Source organism: Piliocolobus tephrosceles, chromosome 4, assembly GCF_002776525.5.
Source record: "Piliocolobus tephrosceles isolate RC106 chromosome 4, ASM277652v3, whole genome shotgun sequence".
In the NCBI taxonomy this organism is placed as follows: Eukaryota; Metazoa; Chordata; class Mammalia; order Primates; family Cercopithecidae; genus Piliocolobus; species Piliocolobus tephrosceles.
In genome coordinates this window covers 128,787,600-128,813,527 of record NC_045437.1, presented here as the reverse complement: position 1 = coordinate 128,813,527, position 25,928 = coordinate 128,787,600, and the positions used below count along the sequence as shown (strand labels likewise).

At 34.2% G+C, this 25,928-nt stretch overlaps 1 protein-coding gene across 3 annotated transcripts in view; it reads left to right on the top strand.

The window, feature by feature from the left end:
- The first annotated feature begins 6,120 nt into the window (after positions 1–6,120).
- GABRA1 (gamma-aminobutyric acid type A receptor subunit alpha1) overlaps positions 6,121–25,928 on the top strand; it is a 55,883-nt gene continuing 36,075 nt past the window's right edge. Inside the window, exons 1-4 of one of the 3 annotated variants that reach the window (XM_023218871.1) lie at positions 6,121–6,339; positions 7,121–7,354; positions 9,736–9,824; positions 13,076–13,188. In XM_023218871.1, coding sequence (XP_023074639.1) covers positions 9,751–9,824; positions 13,076–13,188 — 187 coding nt within the window. In that variant the 5' untranslated portion in view covers positions 6,121–6,339; positions 7,121–7,354; positions 9,736–9,750. Of the gene's footprint in view, positions 6,340–6,608; positions 6,717–7,120; positions 7,355–7,492; positions 7,562–9,735; positions 9,825–13,075; positions 13,189–25,928 lie in introns of those variants that run through there. The other 2 variants (XM_023218872.1, XM_023218873.1) reach the window with 2 other exon arrangements.

Below are 25,928 nucleotides of genomic sequence, written 5' to 3'. Positions count from 1 at the left end.
TTCCTTCCTTCCTTCCTTCCTTCCTTCCTTCCTTCCTTCCTTCCTTTTCTTTCTTTCTCTCTCTCTCTCTCTCTCTCTTTCTTTCTTTCTTTCTTTCTTTCTTTCTTTCTTTCTCTTTCTTTCTTCTGTCTTTCTTTTCCAGCAACAACTGTTTATTTTCCAGAAGGAACTGTTGCTTGCTTCTTTTCTTTCTTTCTTTCTTTCTTTCTTTCTTTCTTTCTTTCTTTCTTTCTTTCTTTCTTTCTTTTTCTTTCTTTCTTTCTTTTTCTTTTTTCCCTTCCTTCCTTCCTTCCTTCCTTCCCTCCCTCCTTCCCTCCCTCCCTCCCTTTCCACGCCCAGCTAATTTTTTTGTATTTTTTTTTAGTAGAAATGGGCTTTCGCCGTGTTAGCCAGGATGCTCTCGATCGATCTCCTGCCCTCGTGATCCTCCCGTCTCAGCCTCCCAAAGTGCTGGGATTACAGGCTTGAGCCACCACGCCCGGCCTTATTTTTTTTCTTTTCTTTTTTTTGAGACAGAGTCTTTCTTGCTCAGTCACTCAGGCTGGAGTGAAGTGACGCGATCTCGGCTCACTGCAGCCTCCACCTCCCAGGTTCAAGCGATTCTCCTGCTTCAGTTTCCTGAGTAGCTGGGTAGCATGTGCCACCATGCCTGGCTAATTTTTGTATTTTTAGTAGAGACGAGTTTTCACCATGTTGGTCAGGCTGGTCTTGAACATCTGTTTATTCATCCAGAGCATGCTTTCTGGGCCAAATCCCAAGTTATCATAGGGCTCAATCCACATTTCTGAGATTTGTATGAGCTTATCATTGATATATAATTACTCAAACGTGAATATTACTTGTTTTTAAAACTCTCGATTTCTCCTTACCCAAGCAGACACTTTCTCTCTCTCTCTCTCTCTGTCAAGGTTTATTTAGGTCAAAAGAGAGAGAGAGAGATAGGAGAGAGGTAAAGATATCAGTATCAATTTAGAAGTATAGATACCAATATTGATATAAAGATATAGATATTGATAACTAGTAGAGTGTTTATATAGCCATAGACAAATAGATATCTATATCTGTATTTGCATATCTATATCTCTCACTATGTATACATATAGAGAGATAAGGGAGAGGCTATGAAATTTTCTCTACAGAGAAATCTTGGTGAATGTTATTATAAGCAAAATTGGAAATGGGTTAGGTTAAGAGAGATGCTTTTGTGTAGTTGTAAATTATAGTAAAAATATAATTACAACAATTGTCTACATTTAACACAGGGGCACTAGTTATGGCTGGAGATATTTATGTACAGCCATAGTAAAAATGCATCTATATGCACAAATTTGTTTTCATTTCATTCCACAAAACACAATTATTATAAACATCAAGAATTGGGAGCTATTGAACAGATGGTGCATTAGTGTCTTAATTCTTGATCTTTATTCTAGTAAATCCTTCGGTTTCATATCCTTTCCACAAATCCTATGGCCATTCAGGGCATGATGAATGATTTTTTAAATGCTGCTTTAATGTTGATGTCATTTTTTATGTTTTATGATTTCAAACAAATATGTAAATGCAGCTGTCCAGTAGGATAATGAGACCACATTAAACTCTTCAAATATTTAAACTAGACATATCCTAACATGCCAGCAAGTTGTGAATAAGCTGAATGCAGTTTCTAGCTACAAACATGCCTAATGGTTTTCATTATTTTTGATATATAATCTCTCTAAGTTGATTCTCTCACTGAGATCTATGTTTCTTTCTGCAAATAGACAATCGTTGTTACTGATTGAATATGTATTCATTCTGTTTACTTTAACAGAGAAAAACATAAGTAAACATACATTCTTATGGTTTAAAAGGAGTTTACACATAGACTATGTATGTACATATATTTATGCCTTTAATTTTACCAAAGAAAACACATAAACATCCTGAATGCCTGACTTTAGCTACGTATTTTTTTAAATTACATGTTTTCTCAATCAAGTTATATGGGATACAGTATTTTAAAGTATTTAATCTAGAGAGTTGTGATAGCATTTTAATAAATTATATGTATTTTCTTACATCCTTCCTGACTTACATTAGTCATCATGTTACCAATTTTATTTGGAGAGTCAAAAAATTCTTCTTCAAGGATTAAAAAAATAATTTATATGTTATTTGAACTTTTAAAATAAATAAGTGTTTCTAATCATCAGCTTATTATCATTTTTCCTAACTCTGAATAAATCTGCATTTACCTTCTTGGGTTGATGGGTTAGACATCTGTGAAAAGAAAAGTCTTTGAAAGAAAATGGGTGAATCTGGGTTACATTTGAGTTGCTGATAAACTGAAAACTGCCAAAAGAGGAAAACTGGATAGTGCCCTACTTACATAACTGTTAAATAGACTCTGATTCTCACATACATATTTTTATTCCTGATGAGTATTTGTTGCATCTTATGGAAAAATAATGTAAATGTATCTTTTGGGGAGCCTGTGGTTGACTGTACTAGCTGTGCTTTGAGCATTTGCTGTGGTTGGCTATGTCCTGTATTATATTCTCTTCAAATGTTCCTGGTTTAACGTGTATGTAAAATACTCTATGCCCAAGGACCACGTAGTGAAAATTTCCCCGACTCAACACCTTAAAAATAAAAACATGGGCCTAGGATTGAGTTGGCACAGGAACTAGTTTTTCCCACTACCTCTAAGTGATAATTTTACTTCAATGGTATGAAAAATGCTGACAATATTATCAGTATTATTAGTTATTTAAACATGCTGTAAATAATGCACTAAAATGCACAGCAAATAATAATTTTATGGTGAGGAAAAAAAGAGAGAGGAAAATTGGCATTCATTAGATGTCTATTAGGTGTCACAGAAGAGGGCTATCTGATTCACATTTGTTTTCCCATGTAATGCCACCACCAGCTTATAAGATATCGTTACTTCATTTGAAAAATTCAGCAATGTGCCCATGGCCTTACAGTTCTGAAACATCTGTGACTTCAGGTATATGTTCATGCATAATCATTACCATGCCATGCTAACTTGGGTTCTACTTCTGTAAAGATCAGGTGAAAAATTACATAAGCTTTGTGATCTGTCAAAGTGGTTGGGGCAAATAATCTCTTAAGTTTCACTGGACTGCCAAACACTTATGACTCAAATATAAATAAATGTTGTTTTTGCTAGATTCACCATGTTTCTCAGTATGCTGAAATACCAAATGAGACTTCCAGCCTGGGAAATGTAATTTGTCTAAATCACCCAGATGACAAAGATGTCCAGATTAATGCACAAAAAGTAACGTATTACTTAAACCACATTTATTTTCTTTTACTCCTACTGAGCTATTATTTCAATATCATTTACAAAAGAAGAGACATCCCTCTGGATATGCTAGTATAGTCAATTAAACATGGTGGTCTGTATTATATACAGAGGAATTAGAAAAGTGGGACTACTTAAATGAGTATAATGGAATATTCCATATAAATATCCATATATGTAATGTATAATGTTAAAACACACTTTCCGTGTATATATCTGAGCCATTCAAATACATTTTAAAAGATCAATTTGGTCTGAGTTTCATCTAAAGTTTATTTGATATTTTATTATTTTTACTTATTTATTTGCCTTCACTCTACATTGTTTTGTAAATGATAAAAAGACACACTGAATAAATGAGAACACTCTTGCTATTTTTTTCTCATTTGGTTCACATTTAGTTAAAGAAGGTAAAAACATTTCTCTGTTGAATAGAATCAGCACCACTTCATCAATTAGGTCAGGGCTTCCTGCCATTTAAAATTGACAGGAAAAGCAAAATGTACCAGACTGCAGCACTGGAGATAGAGTTATTAGGAATCCCTAGCATCCCTGGTTCTAGATTTGACCTCAAATTCTTTCTACCAAGACTTTGTAACTGTTAGGAGGGTCTTGGCCACTGGCCTCATGAGACAAAAGAAAAGTAGTTTAAATCTCTGAAATACTAAAGTCAGCCTGATTCTATGTTCCAGTAGGATGTACTGGATCATCAAAATAAAACTCTTGCCATGAATAAATAATAATAAATATTCAGAGATGATTATCATGTGACTGATATAAAGATGGTCAAGCATGGATATAAAATGAATGAAAAAGATTTTACTATGAGCTCAGTCTCACAGTAAGGAAACAGAGTAATGTAGAAGTGTGGTTAAGAGAATGGGCTTTGAAGTCAGAGCATTTGCTTTTGCATTTTAGTGTGGATACTCACTAGCTGTGTGACCTTAGGCAAGTATTTGGTTCTCTCTAGTCTACAATTTACTGAATGATTTGTATAATAGAAATATTAAGACCATCTCTCATAGAGACTCATTTTGAGAATCAAACTGAATTATTATGAAAATTACTTTGCACATTACTTGGCACCAAACAAACACTCTAAGAATATTAAGCACCGTGGTTATTATCATTTAAAAAAACTGACATCATTATATGCACACATAGTTTGAAGTGGTTCATTCTGGCTAAAACAAAACACAAGAATATCAAAAATTATATAAAATATTTAATATAAAAACACAACATAAAGTAAGTATTTTCTCGTCATTAATTTATTATATTTTATGGTAGTATGTGCATATATTAAAGACATCTTAGATGGAACACAATAAACACACCCATAATTAGAGTATCAATTGATGTTTTGGAGCACTAAAATATCAATAATTTTACACACTCACAATTTATGAAAAATATAGATGTCTCAAAGCAAATTACATGTATGGGTATGTATACATATGTGCATATGTATATTACAAGCTGATATTCATAGAGAATCATCCAGTAAAATCTATCTTGTGTATATTGTATTTTAAAGAGAGAGTCATAGTATAGGTATTTCCATTTCCATATACACACTATAGCCCCCAAATTATTTAATATTTATTTCTTTAAATGTATGAAAATGCTGTGCAATTGTGTCCTGTTTCATAGTCACATAAAGATTTTTAATCTGAAGCAGAATGTAATTGTCATTGCTTTGAGACTGTTGTTCACATGATGAAGCTTGAGTGACTTTGTTTGCAAAACCAAAATCAGTAGAGTAATTTGGTTGTATTCCATTAGATAAAGGACACAAAGTTATTTTTGATTGGTAGAAGATCATAAAAGGACCTGCAACAGTTTAGCCAGGAGAACACTAAAAACTCAGATTTTTATAACTGTTTATTTTCATTAAAACAAGACAAAATTGTGGAATTGCATGGTAGATGATGTAAAAGAATAATGTTTTCTAATTGTTAACTTAAGATTTCATTATTAATTATAAATCTCATTAAATTCAGTTTTATTCTCAAAACTACTCAATTAATTAATCAATGGATAAGTAAATAAAAATTGGTTAATGACACACAGGGAAGCCGTGATGTTTCTTCAGTGAATATCTTTAAGCATACATCGGCATTTATTATATCTGAACATAGCAGGCAATTAACTACTGCCCAGAAACAGGGGTATCTTAACATAATCTTCAAATCTCTCTTCCAAAATTTACTTCTAAAATCATTTCCCAGTTGACACTTGACTACAAAACTCAGAAGGTGACCAAGCCCAACCCCTAATGTGGTCGTCAATTTTATATTCCTTATTATTGCAATCGCTTTATTTAAGTTTTAATCATTAAGCTGATTGTATTGCTGCACAAGGTCAAGAAGCACTTGTAGAATCATAAACCCCAAAGTGGTTATGGACTGGCTACTCAGGTTTTTTCTTCACTTGCTCAGGCTCCACCCCATCTGAAACGTCTTCTCTGCTAGGAGCTCACTAGGAGAAAATGACCAGCGAACTTACCAAAGCTCAGACCTTATACACCAGAAACATTGCGTGGGGCACGTCACCTTTTCAGCACCTCCTGCCATAACTGGATGCTAGTGCTGAAGGGACAGCTCCCGGTGATATAGGTTTTACTAAGCGCTCCCAGGAAGGCAGCACCCATCCCCTCTCTGCTACAAACAGCCATTCACAAAATCTGAGGAGGAAAACACAGTCATCCCTGATTCCTTGGAAATTTAGTTAGACTGATGTTGAAACACACCCCCGTTTCCTAGTGTATAATTATTTGTGGGTGGAGAGCTACCAGGGAGGGTAATAGAAGAGGCCAGAGACGGGGGAAAAAGTAGACGAGGATTTCGTCCTGACTTCTAAAAATTCCCCCTCTCCCTCTCCCGTTTTCCTAATCCGAGAATGATGGAGCTCGAGGCAAAGGAATGATTCCGGAAATGAAGATATGACTCTCAAGCCTACAAATGATCAGGATGATTTATTAGTTAAATATTCTTCGTCCAGGAACCCAGCACAATTCAGAGGTAACAGCGCCTGCGTTTTCTCCATGATAACACAGACAAACAGTTGCTTAAAAAGGTAAAAACCCGGTTCCGGAGGGTGTTCTTGCTGTCCTCTAAGCTACAGAAGAACGTGGGGTGGAAAGCGCTCCCAACCCGAGAAAGTGCGAAAGACTCTCTAAACCCAGTAGCCAATTTCCTACCTGCCAGAACTCTTTCCTACCAGTCGTCACCATTCGTGACTCTGCAAGACACGGGGACTTAGACATATGTGTGGGAGTGTGTGTGTGTGAGGGAGAGAGGCGAGACGAGTGCTCTCTCCACACGTGTAACCCTGCATCTCCCTGTTTCAGAGCTTGCGTTCATTCATATGCAGGCAGTGGTTTAATATTTGATCAAAGGTAGAATAGTTGCACTGAAGAGTTGTATTTTTAATGGGCTCACCTTAAAATCGGGTGTTCATAAATTGCAAGTGTGAAAAGACTCTAAGTGCAGTCCGTATGTCTCTCACCCTTTCTACCCTTCCCTCCCCCATTGCCGCTCCCCCCAAAAAGAGAAGCTTGCAGCAGACTGTAGAAGGATTTGAGCCTGCAGCTAGAGAGAAGGGGATTAGGGCCAGAGTGGTGCAAGTTAAATTGTGCTGCATATAAAAAATGGGCGGATTGGTCTCCAGATCCAGAGGCTGGTACCACCTTCCTTTCTAAAATAAAATCTCTCTGGCATGAAGTCACCGCCTATTTCACATCCGGTTTGCCCTGGGACGTATTACTACTGTCTTGGTAAAGAGAAATCTTTTGTTGTATAGCTGCAGATTGGATATTGGGAAGCAAATTTGGGTGTGAAATCTTCAGCAAAGGAGCACGCAGAGTCCATGATGGCTCAGACCAAGTGAGTGAGAGGCAGAGCGAGGACGCCCCTCTGCTCCGGCGCGCCCGGACTCGGACTCGCAGACTCGCGCTGGTTCCAGTCTCTCCACGATTCTCTCTCCCAGACTTTTTTCCCCGGTCTTAAGAGATCCTGTGTCCAGAAGGGGCCCTAGGTAAGTGCGACTTGGGACCACGATACACAGACAGAGCTTTGAACGTGGCTTTTCCTAGCTGGAGAGACAGGAATGTTATAGTCGGGGAGGGGGGGCGGGGGGGGGGGGCGGGGGGGAGATGGGAGAGAGAGGGAGAGAGAGAGAGAAGAGGGAGAGCGAGCGAGCGAGCAAGGGAGCGAGCAGGACAGGAGCCTGATCCCACAGCAGGTAGAAACAACGAAATGTTTTTCTTTCTGGGTGAAACCGCAGCAATATAAGAGCATTATTTTTCCGCTGTCTTTCTTCTTTTCTTCTCCTCTTTCTTAAGCATATTTGAATGTATTCCGCAGGGTGGGTGGTGGCATGTTGTTTTGGTCTTTTATTATTTATTTATTTATTTGTGCATTTATTTATTTTTGCAAGGGGGAGCTGGGATGAGTTGGGGAGGGGCGTTGGGGGCCATCATCTAAAGTTAAGACGCTGGGACAGAAAACCTGTCTCACTGTTCCGTCATCCTAGGGAAGGCACTCTCTTGTCCTGGCTGCACAATCGCCTGTTTTCCCCTTTCCAGTGGACGCTGGTGAAATGTCCTCTGGTGTAGGGGTCTCTCCCATTCTCAGCATGAAAACTCAACTTAGTCTGTGATATGGGTGGCATGGGATGGTAACGTTTGGAGTGTGTGTCTGGGGGAGGGGGAGGATGAAGGTAAAAAGTGGTAAGACTGCAGTTTAGCCTTTCTTTTAAACTATTATGTTTGTATTTGCAAGAAACTTTCTTAACAACTGAAGTACCATGATAGGTTTTTCTCTTTTAAAAATGTCAGAAGAGGGCAAAAAGCTATGGTGCCTTGTCAAAGGATTTTGCTGTGGTTTGTTTACCCATTCAGATATTCAATCTTTTTATAAAGATCAACAAAAATTAATAGGGCTAAGAGAAGTTGTTTTTCCCTCTTAACAAATGATAAATATTAGTAGAAAGGTAAATTAAAATTTTGCAATTTAGATGTAGTATTTTAACATAATATTTATCCAAGATTTCTTGTCATAGTCAACTAATCTGTTTCAAAACCAGTCACTAAATTACTAAATTAAGTAAAAGCTATCATGAGGCTCACAGTTCTTATCTCTAGACCATTTCGCTCTAAACATATTATGTTTCATTGCTTACATGCCTGTTGGTAATGGTTTTTAGTGATTTAAATGATTCCCGAGAGTGCAGAAAGCATTTTTAGATGTATTTAAAGGCATACCACATTAAGCTATAGAGGGTTTAGTGAAAAAGAAGCTTTAAAAGATTGCAATCTATTAATCACTTACCTTACAAAGATGTATAGATTAAATACTGTTAACAGTCCTTATATTATGACTGGAATTAATTACAGCACATTAAAATGTTACCAGAGCTGCTCCTTATTCAGGTAGTGCATTGAATTTCGAAAACTGACTTCACACATAGACTATATACATTTTTAATTCTCTAAGCTTTCTGTAGTCCTCCAGTTCTCCAACATTCCACTACCAAGTCTAAATTCAACAATCAGATGGTGATTGATTGCACTTTACCTAAGAGGTAAAAAAGATGCCTTTATTCATGCAAAGCAAAGCACTCCAGCTTCCATCTGTTTGAGATGAAACATTTTCTAGCAGCAACCTGGCAGAATTTGAGAGGGCTTGAAAGATATGTGTGGGCATGTTTGTGTGCATTTGTGTGTGTGGTTTGTATGTGAGAGAGATCAGCACATGGCTTGACTATAAAGTGTGTCCTTTAGCTTCACAGAAACATTAGGAAGCATATTTAACAAAGCAGTCACAGGCACAGAATAAAAGCACGACTCCGGCATTCAACAGTGTGTTTCCTATGTTTTTAAATAGAAAGAAATACAGTTGCTTCTGAAATCAAGGTACCTGCAGAATTCAAAAAGGAATTCAGCCATCACAACATGTTAACCTATCCCATCCAATCCCTAAATATGTTCTTCCTGTTAGAGACACCAGCTTAACAATTTTAATGCACAGTTCACTGTGGAAACTCAAATCATAAAGGTCCAAATTTTCAGATGATAAACAACAAGAAGAGAACAAACCAAACTATATTATAAATACAAAATCCAGAGATAAACAACTCACAGTTTTTATGTTGAGCAATACTGTCACCTGAAAGCGTTTCAACTTGTATTCTTTTACAGGAGAATAAGGACACTGATATGTTTCTGAATGGAGAAATGGAAGGGAAAGTGGAGAATGGATGGTCCAGGTTTCCATTGCTTCCAATGAGGTGTCATATCCCAGTGAGGTCATTTCCTGACTTCAAAGCATTCATCTAAACTGCCTCAGTCAGCCCTGGTGGTTATAACCTGATGTTTCTTGCTACAGACATTGATATCTACTTATTCTACTTTTCAGCTGCTCCAGCCCGCGATGAGGAAAAGTCCAGGTCTGTCTGACTATCTTTGGGCCTGGATCCTCCTTCTCAGCACGTTGACTGGAAGAAGGTGGGGACACTTTTTAAAAAATCTGCATGAAAATTTCTGTAACTTCATTTATTTTATCAGGGGGAAGAAAATTGTCCTCAAATGAATTTATGACTAAGGGAATTCAGAAAACTTAACTGCAATAATTTCCAGCTAAGAATAAAGAGGAGCAGTATGAAAAAAAAAAATCGGTGTATTTTCATGTTAGTTAGAATACATTTAGCAAGTCATTGTTAAGACGTGTATTAATTCAACATTTAAGTCTTACATTGAACTTTTCGCTGTTCAGCTGGAACTGAACAAAACATGCGATTTCCTAATTCTTAGAAAAAGTTACCCCAATTAGTGGCTGCATACTATGTAAGCTGATTTTTTAACAAGACAATTTCTAGCCTATTGTAAAGACCATGCAATAACTTTTGTATTTATAGAAATGGAAAGTTTTAAATAATATCTTTAATTTGAAAATCATGTCTCTATAAAAGCATGTGCATATCATATTTTGAAATCATTATCTACATAACAAATAAAGGTAGACTATATGAGACAAATATTTAAGAACTTTGGTAAAATCAAATTTCTCTATTTAAAAAAAAATTACTAATTGTTTATAAAGCTTAACCATAGTCAAAATATGTTCTAATGATCCAGTCAAGCATGTTAAATTAATATAGTAGAAACTATTTACATGACTAAGTATTACAGATTTTTCTTTATCTGCTTTTCTATTTCTTGTTCTGCCTATTCCTGTGGCCCCTAAGAAAGTCAGACATATCATAAAAATATTAGTTTATTCAAAATGTAATGGCAAGTGAACTCTTAAGAGTTAAGTTAGGGAGATGGAATAGTCTGGAAAGACATATGAATTTAGGAAGATTTGTTTTAATTCAGAAGTTGTCTGTTGTTGTTTTTTGCTATTGTGTATGGTAAACACTGACAAACAGGCATTATTATCAGATATCCTTAATGTGAGAAGTTAAATGTCTTTACTGCTTTTGAAAAATTATATGAAGTGTTACTATTGCAATGACCTGTAGATGGAGTTAGTGCACAGTGTTTTATTATATAGTGGTTCATATAGAATCAAAATCAGGTACTGTAACTGGCATTTCTCTTCAAAATATATATTCAGTTTAGGAAACACTACATTGGCATGGGTGTTTAATACCCAATGAATAAGCATCTTATTCGTAGGGTTTTTCTCTGGCAATTACAACTTGACATAGTAAGTTAGAAATAAAGATGAAGTGTCACTAAAAAATCATGTAAAAGAAAGATTTCTATTCCAGTTGGGAAAGCAGAACTGGTCTTGGGGAAAAGGCAGTGGTCTCTTTGGGCACCTGTATTCCAATGCAAACAACTGCTGAAAATATTTGTAAGATAAAATCAGGAAGAAAAGCATTTTCTGAGTTTTATATAGCTGTAAAATCTTAGAGGGTGTAGATAAAGGTAATAAGCACTCTACATTGTAAGAATTGTTTTAATAATCTAAGTTTATTTCATCATGCTACCCCGTTTCATCTTTTCTTTCTTCTTATTGTATTGCTTTCTTTCTCAGAGTTCCCGATCAGGGCCTCCTCACAACTTGGGGTGTTCTAGCATTTCTTTTCCATTTTTATCAAGATGACCTTCTAGTATCCTTGAAAGATGCAGGCATGGCAGTTGATTTTGTGACAATAAGTTTTTATAAATAATTGCATTCATAAAACCATTTTTGCCTTACTGCTGTCATCTGCCAGTGAGACCTCCTGGAAGACACTTAGTTTGTTGAAAATTTGGTTTAAAAAGCAGCAAGATGTTTAATTTTGCCATAAGAGAGTAAGCCCTCAATCTGCATGGCATCAATGTTGAAATTAGGAGAATGAAAAATTGTTTCAAAGAGGCACAATACGTATATCCAATATTATGGATAGCCTTTAGTTTTAGTAACTTTATCAAATTAAAACTTTATCAGAATAATAGCCATTGCATTTTGCCGATACAAAATTAATTACCTGCAAAACAGTGTTTGGTTTTGAAATGATATTTTGATCATATATCTTGCTGCTGTCAAATAAGTGAATTCTGGTTTCAAATGTTATTATTTTTCTTATATTTATCAGTAATATCAACACATAGGAGTGAAGCACAAGGCATATTAAGTAGAAAATACAAAAGTGATAGATTTGTGGCAGTTTCTTAGTTTACACCCTATACTCATTTTGCTTTTGTACTCAAGGTCAGAACTATGATTGAAATATATCAGTAAACGTGATCCATCCTAAGATAGAAAACACTTCTCTCAAAGGATTTTGGAGTTGTCATGCTAATCATCACATAAAATATGATTCAAGGAGCATAGATAGCAATGTGATTGATGTAGGAAATGCACAATTTTTGAACTGAGGTCACTATGTCGTTGAAACACAAAGACTAATAATGGTAAGGGATACAAGCTGCATCTTCAACTAGTAACGTTTAAATATAAGTAATTATCCCAATAGAGAAGAAGGAAAATAAAGTTTCGGACTAGAATTTGAAGAAAGTTAGGTTCTAGGTCAAGTTTTGCTCACAAATAGGTGTGCCTTCTTAAACAAAACACTAAAACCGTACTACAGCTTAGTCAACTGTAAATTAAGATTATTGAACTTGATCTTTCTAAAGGTTCTGTTTACATCTAAGACTAGAAATAATGAAAATTAATTAGCTGTGTGAACAAATTTTAATCATTGGGTTATGAATCTTAAGAGAAATGGAAATTTGCACACTGATGTAAAATATAATTATCCTAAGAAATATGTTTTATCTAAATCTCTTAAAAGAACATCAAGAAAACCCCGCCAAAACAGAAACCTATATGAAGTGAATGAAGGAAGGGATGTTGGTAGGTTAAAACTTAGGCTTTTGCTACATGTTAAATTAAAAAAAAATCAGTTATTTTGGTAACTCTTTTTAATTTGTAAAGAAGTTTCCTATTTTTTTTTTTCATGTGCATTGGCATTCTTGCTTGTTCAGAGAAGACAGGCATTATAATGTAATATACATGATAATTCAAAAAGTAAACAGACAGAAGTCATTTCTCACAATTTTCCTTTCACATTTAAAAAATGAAAATTAAAAATATAATTAAATGCCCAGAGCTTAAAAATAACATTCTTTTTTACCTTGTGAAAAAATAATTTTCAAGTTAAGATTCAGTTGAAAGCAAGGTAGAAAAACTGAGAAAGGATTTATTTGGAAAGAGGTTTTAGTAGAAATGTATACTTTATTGCTTCTCTTTATGTTTTTTTCAGCTATGGACAGCCATCATTACAAGATGAACTTAAAGACAATACCACTGTCTTCACCAGGATTTTGGACAGACTCCTAGATGGTTATGACAATCGCCTGAGACCAGGATTGGGAGGTAGGTTGCATTATTTTATTTTTGTTTTAGAGAATAATACGAAATCTTTACTATTACAGCCTACTTTACCTCAAAATGGTCAAATAACAAAAATGGTAACATGTAATTTAATGACAAATCTATTTTTAATAGATCACTCTATGTTAATTCAAGTTACCATGCAGTTTCATATCTATATGTAGTAAAAAGCAGACACGGACTTCTAATAATGACACGAAGGAGATGCTACATTTATGTGATAAGCACAGTACTTTCCATGTAACGATTTTCTCATATAGGTAAAAACTGGGATAATATTCTATCTCCCAGCACAAAGACTGCAGCTACCTCACCTGGTACTGCTATGTCTGCATTTAATTCCAATAGGGTATCTTTGATTCTGTTGGTTCAAACATTGATTTTGGAATATTACATATTGATCCACTATTATGTGTTCAATTGCCACCACCTCTAGGCTAATAAGGGAATGAGATAGATGGTAGTGTTGTAGTTTAACTGTGCATTTGAACTTATACACTAATTTTCTTAATACAATTTTATTTTTCTTGGTATATCAATTACTCAGTTATATTGATATATTTCTGCTTAGGTAGAAGACAGCACTTAATAACACAATATGTGTAACAATAAGAGTAAATAGTTCTAGGAATTGCACACATTTGAATAACACTTGAATAGGATAATTAAACTATCTTATTTGGTTAAACAAAGACTAATGAAGCCAAATCAAGATATTGATCTCAGAGTAAAGCAAGAGAACCAAAGAAATAAATTATCATTCAAAGTCACACAGAAAACCAAGGTTAGAAACCATGATTCCCAACTATAGTTGATACTGAACCTTTCCTAAAGCATTTCTAGTAACTATTTAATAGCAATATTTAAATAGTGATTAAATGGCAATATTAAGAAAGCCATCTCTTCTTCATTTAGATAGCACAGATAAGCAAAGAATAAAAAGCTTACAAATTCAAACAATGATTTTTCAACTAAATGGTTGCATGGATTTACAGTTACTTTTAAAAAAATATTTTGCATAGTGTAATGACATGGATGTGCATTATGGGTCTATTTTGAAGCTGCCAAATGTCATTAGGGTCTCAGAGGTTTAAGGGAAACTGCCTTGTCAAAGACACAACCCAAATACATGTCAAAGGTCTTACCAGGTATCCTTTTTAATCAATTTCAAACACTCATTTTAGGACATACTATACAAATTTCCTCAGGTTTAGACTTCACCAAGTTTATATTCAGGTTTTTAGAAAAAATTCTTTAAGTCAAAATAGAGTGATCACAAAATGGGGAGCCTAATTGTGTATATGGTATGTTAAAATACTGCTTGTGTACATTTAAACATCTCGATTGTCTTCAAAAGTTTTTTTATTCATAAAATTTGCAATAAATTATGAAACTAGCCATATGAGGAATGTATGAAAAGAAGAAATAGCCAGGCTAGTGACATAAATTTTATATAGCAAGACTTTTGAAAACACTGGTTGGAATGTATCTGATTACTTTACCTAATCTCCTTCCTGCCCTGTGCCATCATTCCCTAAAAACTCAGCAGAATTTCACAACATATTTAAAAAATTTCTCTTCATCCTGGTTTAGAAAATTCTATTTAATATTTTGACATGTAAATATGAGTATTATCTGACAGATTTGTGCATCATCTTCAATTTAGTAAATAATTTTACACACAAACTGTTAAAATAGTAGCCATGTGGTTATATTATTGTTCAGAGTACACGTAGCAAGCTGGGACTGTTCATTTCCTTTTAATTGTATATAATAACTCTTTAATAAATGTATACATTAACCCATTCAACAAATAAATTTTAGGAGAAATTATTTTAACTAATCCTCATATGCATTCCTAGACCCTGGAGAGCTTTAGACCTTGAAGATATAAAGATTAGACTGAGAGTTCATTGAAAAGCTAATTTTCAATACTGGTGATACTGGTAGATTTGCTTACAGGAATAACTACATTAATTCATACTGTCAATTGCTATTTTTGTAGAATCTACTTTTATCATCTAGTTAATCCCATAAAATAACAAAAATAGATATGTATTTAAAGAGCAAAATAGTAGTTGTCCAAGTATAGACAAGCTGTCTTCCTTAGAGTGAAATGAACCTAATTGCTATAATAATTCCAGGACTTGAGAAAATTAACAGTGGATGTGCTTTAATCTTTACTAAAGGTGATTTTTCTGATATTTCTGATTCCTGGTAACAGTGACTTTTGAGAGTATGACAGAAATTGAAACAAAAAAGTAGTTCAAATATTTTCTCTATTTTTATTCTAAACATCCTACTGGAATTTAGTACACTTAAATGTGATGGATTTGAGATTTATGAAAAAAACTTTGATACTGACTAAACTTTTTTTTAATTTTTTTGGGGAAATTTTTTTAATCCTGAAGGAATAAAATAGCACATGTTTATTACTTATATCTACAGAGTCATGAATATTTTAAAGTAGATTTTGAGAAGGTATCTGTCATTAGAGAACTATAGTTTAAAATACTAAGTATAGTTTTAGGACATTTTGAAAAACATAACCAGCTATAGACTTAGAGAAATGTGATAACACCATGATTGCTGGCTGCTATTAAGTTGACATTATTGTGGCTTTCTTTTTAAATTTTTGCAAATTTGAAGTACTTAATTTTATTTATTTACCATAAATTTTTGGTACTTTAAGTATGACATGCATCCCAGTAGATCCCAACTGCAAAACAGACCCTCCCTTTTTATTTTTTATGTTTTTTCAGGAGCCATTTGCCTCCAGATGAAAATACTGTATAAAGGAAATACGTGAGATTATCATTTGCTCATAAGGGAGTAAAAGTTTTCTTTTAGTAATTTTATGATCACAGCTAGGATGATTCCTCTTGCAAGATAAAGGTGCCCACTATCTTCTTTATTATGACAAAAGTCTTTTTATAAAAGTAACAACATTATGCAAAAAGCAGGGATTTTTGCTTCTGAATGTCCCCAGGAAATAGAAAAATGTGATAAGCTGAGACTTGAGACTAGTACAAGAAACTCCTGTATTTGCAAATTCATCATGACCTGTTTTTTAGAACACACACTGCATCAGAAGGTATAACACTGTTCTTAGTAGACATAAACCTTGGGTTTGATAACTAGAAAACAAAATATATAACTTAGTTAGTCTAGATGATAGGAATCAGTTTGCAAACATTATAAAACTATTTTAAAAGGCTGCCTTTTCAGAGATAAGAACAATCATGAGGAACTGCAAATAAAAGGACGACGAATAAAGAGAGATCTCTAGGAAGGGATTTTTGAAGGTAGGACAGCTACAGAAGATTAGAATACATGGAATTCTAAAAATTTAATATGGTCTATTTGGGATTGTAAAGAGAAAAATACATCAGCTATGTTCGTAATTTAAGTACAATGTCAACAAAGAAACTTTTAAATAGACTTGACTTAAAATAATCAGTATCCAGAAAATACAAATAAAAATTATCAGTAATTGTTGAATGCATTCTTGTCTATAATCTCTGTTTGCTGGCAAGGTGTAGGGGGCTGCTACATTCTTGCAATGAGAAGCTGAGCAATGTTTTTGAAAGAACCCTTACCTAAAGCATGGTCAGTGTAGAAGAATAAAATAAGGAAAAAAGGATAAAAGTCAGAAAAAATGGGAAGATAAGAAAGAAAAAGGTTAAAAAAAATGAAAGCAAAAGAGGATAGAAAATAGAGAACAGAAGGGAGTGAGAGGAATCGAGGAAGCGAAGGAGAGCAACACAGAGGAAATTAAAAAGGAGAGGAATTAATCTCATGAGCCTGGGGAGACTCAAGTGTCCCTTGATCTGTTTATATGGCTCTTTTAGTTCTAAATCAGGATGAAACCAAAATTTTCCCAGGAAATTCATTTTCCCAAGTTTTCTCCTCTTTGCTCATATTGTAATATATGAAGGAAGCCTGAATGTTCTCCAGCTTTCTAAAAAATTAAATAATTCTCCTGCTGAACTGCACCCATCTGTGTGAAATTTCAGTCACTTTCATACTGGCTTCCCCTACACTTTGGGCATGGGACAAAAATAATCCAGAAACAGAGATACGAAGCTGAGTTTTGAAGGAAGATAATCAGGCTTTTATGGGTACTTAATACTCCTCCAGTGATATGTTTCTCCTCCCTTTTACTCCACCATAGAGACAGGCTACACTTTATTTATGATAAGCCAAAATCCCAGGTGAGCCACACTGATACACAGTTTATTACCGAGAGGGCATGCCACCAAGCTAAAGGTTTTTTCTTCTGCACACATGCTCATTTTCATGCATCTAACTTACAAAAAAACATATTATTTTATAAACACATTCATTTCACTTCTTGGAAAACAAATTAGGGCAGATACTTCTTTAACTAGAACACAAACATGATATAGCTGAAGGAATGAGGTCTTAAGTGAGTCACATTTTGAAAGAATTTCAGAAGAAAGAACTTTTCATCCTCCCTCTCCCTGTTAATAGTAGTTCCTGGAAATATTATTATAATATCTGAATCAGTCTTCAACTTAATATCAGTGTATAATATCTTGGATGATAAATGCCTCTCAAAAGTTTTGTCCTCAAACCACATAAAGACAGCAAAGGAAACAGAGATTGTTGTGTATTCCTAAAACAACAAACCCTGAGAGAAGAGTGGAGAGGCAGATGATAGAGAAGTAAGATTGTAGATAGAGAATGGACTACCTTTATCCCTGCTACACATTTCACAGATATTTAGTTAACATTTTCTTTTTTCTGTAAATGCTGTAGATTTGGATTTTTTGGTTTGAGGGGTTTTGTTTTGTTTTCATTTATAGATTTTTTTGACAGCATCAATTAGAAGAGCGTTAGTAAATGGAGCTGTCTCTGAATGTATTTTAACAGTAGCATATTATTTTACAAATCATTTATGCCTCAAAGCGGGGTTTCTCCTTACCATCATATTTTTTCCTAATCTTGAATTATTTATGCCAATATAAAACCTTTAAGACTAACCTTTAGCCTAATTGTTGCAAGAGATCTCAGCTTCAGGATGTAAGAATTCCCAACTCCCTAATGCAAGGCAGCTGGGTTGGAAATTCCCTACAGTTGGCAAAATACTGTTGGCTTCTTAGGGAATTGGCTTGGGTCTTGGGTTCCATTTCCTTATGTAAAAATAAGAAAAAATGGAAAACTAAGAGTGCTCTAAAAAGAACAATTTATTTTTGTGTGCAACTTTGTAAAGTTTAGGTGACTCGAGGGTAGGGAAAGCCACACAGTTTAATTCTTTTAAAATTCAACTTTGACCTCTCTCAGGATGATAAGATGTCTGATATTCATGTGATCTTTTTATATATATATATAATATATATATATAATATATATAATATATATATTATATATATACATAATATATATAATATATATATAATATATATAATATATATAATATATATAATATATATATAATATATATAATATATATATATAATATATATATATCCCTTGTAACGTTGAGATCAGAGAGAAACATTTTGTTCATGTTCAACTAATGTTAAAATACTTGTTTTCTATTTATATTAAAAAAACAAAATTTCAAAAAATAGGACAAAATAATTTCTGTCACAATGTGATAGCATTAGATAAAATAGTCTAAATTACTGACAATTTCCAAATAAAATTAAAAGATGGTTAGGTTTATCCAATCTCCTGTTGTTGTTTTTATTGTGTTTACTATACCAGAGAATAGCCTTTAGTATTATGTTTTGAAATTCTACTCTGGAATCCTTCCTTTTGAATTTGCTGTCGTTTTCTCTGTTGCTTTTAATGCAAGATGTGGAGCAGATGTTCAGACTTGGGCAAAATGCAATACATTTCCACAGAAATACTGTATCTACACATTTCATAATTCAGCTAAATTATAGAGAAAAGGTAGTTACCAAAACCCCAAGAGGAATTGTTAAAATGAACAGAGAATACCTTTTAACATTTACTGATGGAGGTCTACCGTCAGCTCATGAAGCCAGCTTGTCTAATGAATTTAACCTAGATACCCAAAGGAATGTTCTAGCGTGTTTAGAAAACTTGCTACTTTCATCTTTTCTGAGGTATATAAACCATCTACCTGATCAGCGCCAATATTCTCCTGAGATAAAATGAAACTACTGTGATGTTTTTCTTTCTGTGCCTGCCTTATTTCACTTAGCATAATCACCTCCAGTTGCATCCATGTCGCATGTTCTCACTTATTTGTGGAAATTAAAAATCAAAGCAATTAAAATCATGGACACAGAGAGTAGAAGGACAGTTATCAGGCAGGGTAGGATAATGGGGGGAGGGCGATGGGGATGGTTAATGGGTACAAAAGAAAATACAAAAACATAGGAAGAATGGCTAAGACCTAGTATTTAATAGCACAACAGAGTGACTATAGTCAATAACAGTGTAACTGGACATTTAAAAATAACCAAAAGAGTATAATTGTATTGTTTTTAACATGAAGAATAAATGCTTGAGGAGATGGATACCCTGTTTTCTATGATGTGATTATGATGCATTGCATGCTTGTATCAAAACATCTCATGTACCACATAGATATATACATCTATTAGGTATCCACAAAAGTTAAAAAATGAAAACATTTACAAAAAAGTAACCATTGCAACTATGTCCAAGTTATAATATGCACAGTATTAGTAAACAGCTATGGTTTATTTTTTGTGCAACTACTCTTGACCTTTTTATATAGCTTCCATTTCCCATGTTGATTCCAGAACCAATGTGGGATTTAAAAAAAAACCTTGTCTATAGGTCATTGCTCTTTTTTTTTTTCCTGGCAGAATCAGATTTCAATACTTGAAAAATAGTGTAGTGTTCCTAAGATGAGAAACTCATTTGCTATATATCACAGACTGCCATTTTTGGAAAACTTAAGAGAAAGCAAGGCCCTAAGTATTTGCATATTTCTGTAAGATTGTTAATAGTATTATTCTCGTATAACTAAAATGCTATCCTGTGAATGTGAAATAGGATGCCTGAGAGTTATCACAGTTTGCACAATTTTGATCAAGACTTATACTGATTACACATTGCATGCTTATATCCAGACATCTCAGGTACTCTGTAAATGCATACACCTGCTATGTTCTCACAACAATTAAAAATTATAAAAATTAAAAAAGGACTTCTACTGATCAAAAGAAACCCATTTCTCCAACAGCACAATCTTCTCTGAAGGTTAGCCCTCTCTCGATAGAAACTGCTCAAATTACAGCATATGGAGAGAATTTATCAGTGGAAATAAGATAAATAGCTCCTGCAATAATATTGACCTTTCTTCCTAGCACATGCTTGCAATATCTGAGTTCTTGGAATCCCAAAATACCAAAGAATCAGGGATTGGTCAAACACCTTGAAACTTGGGTGTCTACCCCCATGTCCAGACTTAGTAGCTGAATACGGTCAAAATTAAGTAGCTCTACATATTATCTAAGGGATAGTTTCCAGTTTTTCTAAGGCATTAATTGAATAGAGAAGAAGGACAGGGGACAAAAATGTTGCTCCAATCAAGCAGGTCACCAGGGAGCTGGAACATTGCCTTATCCAGGAATATGCATTGATGTTTATGTAGGAGCCCAGGATATTTTCAATTTCCAAACAGGACCATTTTAAAGTAGGGTTTTGGGATACATTTTATTATAACGACTAATGTTAGTCCATTTAGTCTCCATGTAGTGCCTACCTCTGTGAATCAATAGACACAAAGCAGCTTAAATAAGGCAATAGACCTCCTTCATCAGTTATGAACCCACAGAACTGGATCTAGTTGAATATTACTCTGAGTTCCTCAGCAGACAGCATTTCCAGGGAAAATATGGCCAATACCATATTAAATAAATGGTTATGATAGCATTACTAACAAAATACCACCTACGATTCTTTCTTATTCATTCCCTCCTCCATTTTTTATTACAGTCACTCTTGCAATTCACTATTCACACAGCATCAACTATCTTCTTAGACTGTAAGTAACATCATTTCATTTCATTTCATTACCCAAACGCTTCCTACTGCATCAAAATAAAGGTCAACTGCTAGCTGAAATGCTCAGGGATCTGCAGGTATGGTCCCACTTACCTCTAGATTGTCATCTTGTACCATGATCATCAGCATCACCAGGATCCAGATATACTGCACTTTCTGTTTCTTAAACATAACACATTTAGCACATTTATTTTCACCTCAGATCCTTTGCCTCCTTCTCTTTTAAATTTTTTTCCTCTCCCTGGATCTTGCTAAATTTTTCCCATCTTTAAAGTCTCATTTCAAGTTTTATCGCTTCAAATGACATTTTTTTGAGAGCATTTATAATCTGAATTTAATTAGCAGAGTGTATGCATGTGTTTTTGCATAATTTTGTAGGTACTTACATCTCTATATATCCCCTAATCGACCTAAAATATGTTTTTCCTAAGATAAGTATGTGGTTTGCTACAGAGGAACAGAAGCATTTACAGTTTTACTCATCATTGTATTACTGTTACCTAGAAGAGTGCCTAAGTGGCACATAGAAAATGTTTAATAAACATTTATTGACTAAATTAATGTACCCAACAGATGCCTCTCAAAGTGTTGTGGCACCACAATGTTATTTGAACATCACTCCAATGCTGTGTAGTCATTTGAGCCGGTATTATTTATTCATTCAAAATGTAAGAATAGAGACTCAGAGAGATTAAAGGCTTGTACCTAAAATCACGCAGCTTGTTCTCGAGAAAAATCAGAGTTTAAATCTGAATGTTTAGATGCTTAATCTATTGTGCTTACTACTTATTTTACTACTCCAATTTTCTCATTGTTGTTTCCAGTACTAATCTCATCTTTTTGAATTATCACTTTAAAACATATGTTATTTCAAATCTTATCAGCAAGATACCAATATTGTAGAAAATTCCCAGGAAAAACAGATTAACTGTTGTCTGGGAGTTGGGAATTGTAGTATAGTATTTGTATATATGTTTATACATATACAGTTTGTATATTTGTGAGGATGTGGTTTGAGGAAAATCATTAAGTTTATATTTGAATAGAAAGTGGATGTGTTAGACCATTCTTGAATTGCTATAGAGAAATAACTGAGACTGGGGTAATTTATAAAGAAAACAATTTTTATTGGCTCACTATTCTGCAGGCTGTACAAGCATGACACTGGCATCTGCTTGGCTTTTGATGAGGGCCTCAGGAAGTTCCAATCATGGCAGAAGGTGAAAGGGGAGCAGATGTATCACATGGCAAAAGCAGAAGTGAGAGAGAGAGAGAGAGAGAGACTTTTAAATGACCAGATCTCATGTGAACTCAGAGAGAGAGAGAGCTCGCTTATCACCAAGGAGATGGCCCAAGCCATTCATGGGGATCCACCCCCAAAATCCAAACACCTCCCACCAGGCCCCAGCTCCAAAATTGGGGATTACAGGTCAGCATGAGATTTGAGCGGGGGCAAATATCCAAACCGTATCTGTGGACTTATGTGGATGGTGGCATTCCAGGGAATTTTACTTGTTTTCACATCTTTCTGAGTTTTTTAAACTTATATTTTGAAGTTTTTTTTTTAAAACAACACAATGTATTATATTGCTATATATGCCTCAAGTGTACCCTAAAGCTTTTGAAATATCTTAGAGTAGCAGTGCCAAATAATTTGGGGAAACATGGGTAAACAAGACTGACCATATTTATTTAAGACATGATTCCTCAGAGACATTAGGATGTTAATGTTTGCAACAGTGTTAATTAGCAGAGTTTTCCAGCCACATAAGCTTTCCCCCACCGCCCCCTTGTCCCCACTGGACACTTGCTAAGAGCTGATGACAAATCAAATGAAAGAGAATTTCTTGGGTATGTGGCAAAGGAGATATACTAGAGGGGAACATATGAGGAGTGGTTGTTCCCCTTTTAAAATTATTCTAATGCCCCAAGTTCCAGAAAATATGCAGAATACATTATTCTCTGCTTCTTCCTCTTCTTATGCCTTCGCTCCTCCTTCCATTTAGTAGTTGGTCACTGCAATCTCCCACAGGCATCTTTCAGTTTTGAGACTTACAAACTTTGCAACCTAGAGCCTAGGGATTGAGAGTATGGTTGGAGGAGAAAAATAATAATTAGAGAGTAAGAAATCAGGAACTCTTTAAGGATACATGTATGGTTAGAGTTCATAGTGAGTAGGGTCTTTCAAGAGACGCATGTGGGAACTCCCAGTCAGGGCACTTGTCTTATAATATTGGAATGGTAAGTATTGGGAAATCTCAGAGCCAAGTGTCTAGGAGAAAACAAGATAAAGTACCTGAAGATGATGAACTGGTATGGTAAATAAGTTTAGAAGAAAGGCTAAACAAAATATTAAAGAAACAGACTCTCAAAATGTGGTTATAATCATGTATGTGAATTTATTTCTATTTTTGCCATATCTTTAAATGGCACAGTAACAATTATGCATGGCAACATGAATGTAAACTTAACTATATTTTGTGCTGTATTTTATTGGTATAATAATTTTTATAAACATGCTTTTGAGCCTTAACTAGTTTATTTCAGTATGGTTATCTACTAACAATCTTAAAATAACAGAGAGAAATGGCCCATACATTTGCCAAGTGGTCACCTTACCCCTTCAGGGCTTTTTATCATGCTAAGTAATGCAGATTGGTGGCTCCTAGGCTCCTAACACCTTTGGTAAGTCAATTTTGTAAAGCTAGGGACTTCATGGAATTACCTTAAAGTATAGAAATTATGCTCCTCCCACACTCAAGAATTACAAATAGTGATAAACGACTCCAGGAGAGCTGACCTTGGCTACAGAGTACGTGCAAGTGTGCAGACCAGGATTGGCAGGTATTCCCTAAATGAACATGCATCTCAAAAATAAAAATAATTAAAACATTTTTGACTCCATATATGTTACTAAGTTTCATAAAATATGCATGGTAGATCTTACACTTTGTTATATGAAGAGAACCAAAGTTGAACCTTGGAAACAAAGAGAAGTGGAGTCAGCAAATCAGGAAAAAAAAATGTGTAATAGGAATATCTGACCATACCAAAATTTATGTATAAAGATAATTTAGATTTTAATTCTCCTTGGTCACCCAATCTGGAAACACTTAATTGCAAGAAGTTTATCTATAAATAATAAGAAATAAAATTATTTACAATAAGGTGCATAAAGAATTTAGGGTGAAAATATGACTGAGGGTCTGTTATCTTTCTTTTTGTACTTTCTTCTTGATAATAAAAGTATATGTTATTATATCACAGAAAATCCAACTGACAGTGCCTTTATTTGATCCGGAAAGGAAAATATTGAAAAAAAGTAGTGGAGAAAAGAGTGAGCTCATTTACTATGATAAATTCAAACTTTTGTGAACAGATAGCATAGATTTTGTTTATTACTATTTTTCATTGAAAAGCAGTCCTGACTTCTAATACAGTACAAGCTCTTGATGAAGTCTTAAGAAATAACAGACGTTTTAACTAAGAAAAAGAAATAATCTAGTAAAAAGTATATATGTAAAGAATGTGTGTAATAGAGAGAACATATAGTGGAAAAATGGTGCTAGAACTAATGAGAATAGGGGCATCAGAAGAGAAGTATGGTTAAGGCAGCTGAAACAGTGCTGACAACTGTGCATCTCACACTGCCCAAAGTTGATGCAGCGTGTTAAAGCTATGGTTGGAAGTGAGTTCTAAAACCACTACTCTTTATTTTCATTGTCATAAGCTATGTTCTCATTTTGAACTTTTAAAAGGATAAACTGCAGATAATTCCTACATCAAGAGACTCATTTAAGCAGTTTAAAGTCAATTAATTTTTTGTGCAAAAAATATTGTATTGGTTATTGAAGGGAACATCTCTGATTCAAAATTTTTTTTTAGCTGACTTACACATTATGTGTAGTGTATAACATGATCTTCTTGGGATAAATTTATACTGACAGTCTTAACTCTTCATAAGTAAATTGCTAAGGGAAAAAGGCCAGCTCTTGATTTCTAAAGGAAATCATCATTTTATAAATTCAAATGAACTTATAAAAGGTGAATCACCTTTTTTATGTTACATGACAGAGATACAAATACCCTGGCATATAAATATTTGTACATGGCTAGAAAGATCCTTCAGGTGTTTGTGCTACTTTTGGAAAACATATAGTGTACTTTAGCAAGCCTTATTAACTCTTTAAGGACTCAAGAGTATGTTTTATAAATGTTTGCTTTCTGGCACTAAATCATAACTGAGTTATCCAAATTATTCCCTGGGAAAAATATAAATTAAAAATAATTTAAAAAGTAAATAAAATAAAATAAAAATAAATTTAAAAAATAAAAAATAAATGAACTGTTAAAGATACTTGACTACATTTTGCAGAGCTAAAGATGAAAATTAGAAAGTCATATTTTTCGTTTTCACCCCTCAACAAATTGTTTCTTTTCTGAAAGCATTGTTTTGCTATTTCTTGGGGAATGGCAGTATTTCTCTGGAAATATCTGTGTTGAGTTGTTGTAGTACTATAGTTAATATGCTTTATTGGTTGATATATGTGCCATCAGAGGACAATATAATAAAACCACATGGAATGTGAAACAGAATATATTAAGTGAACTTTTTCTGTGCCATAATATGTTCTTCTCATCCTGAAAATTGAAGAGACTTACACAGGATGTCATATTTTCCCCAGGGA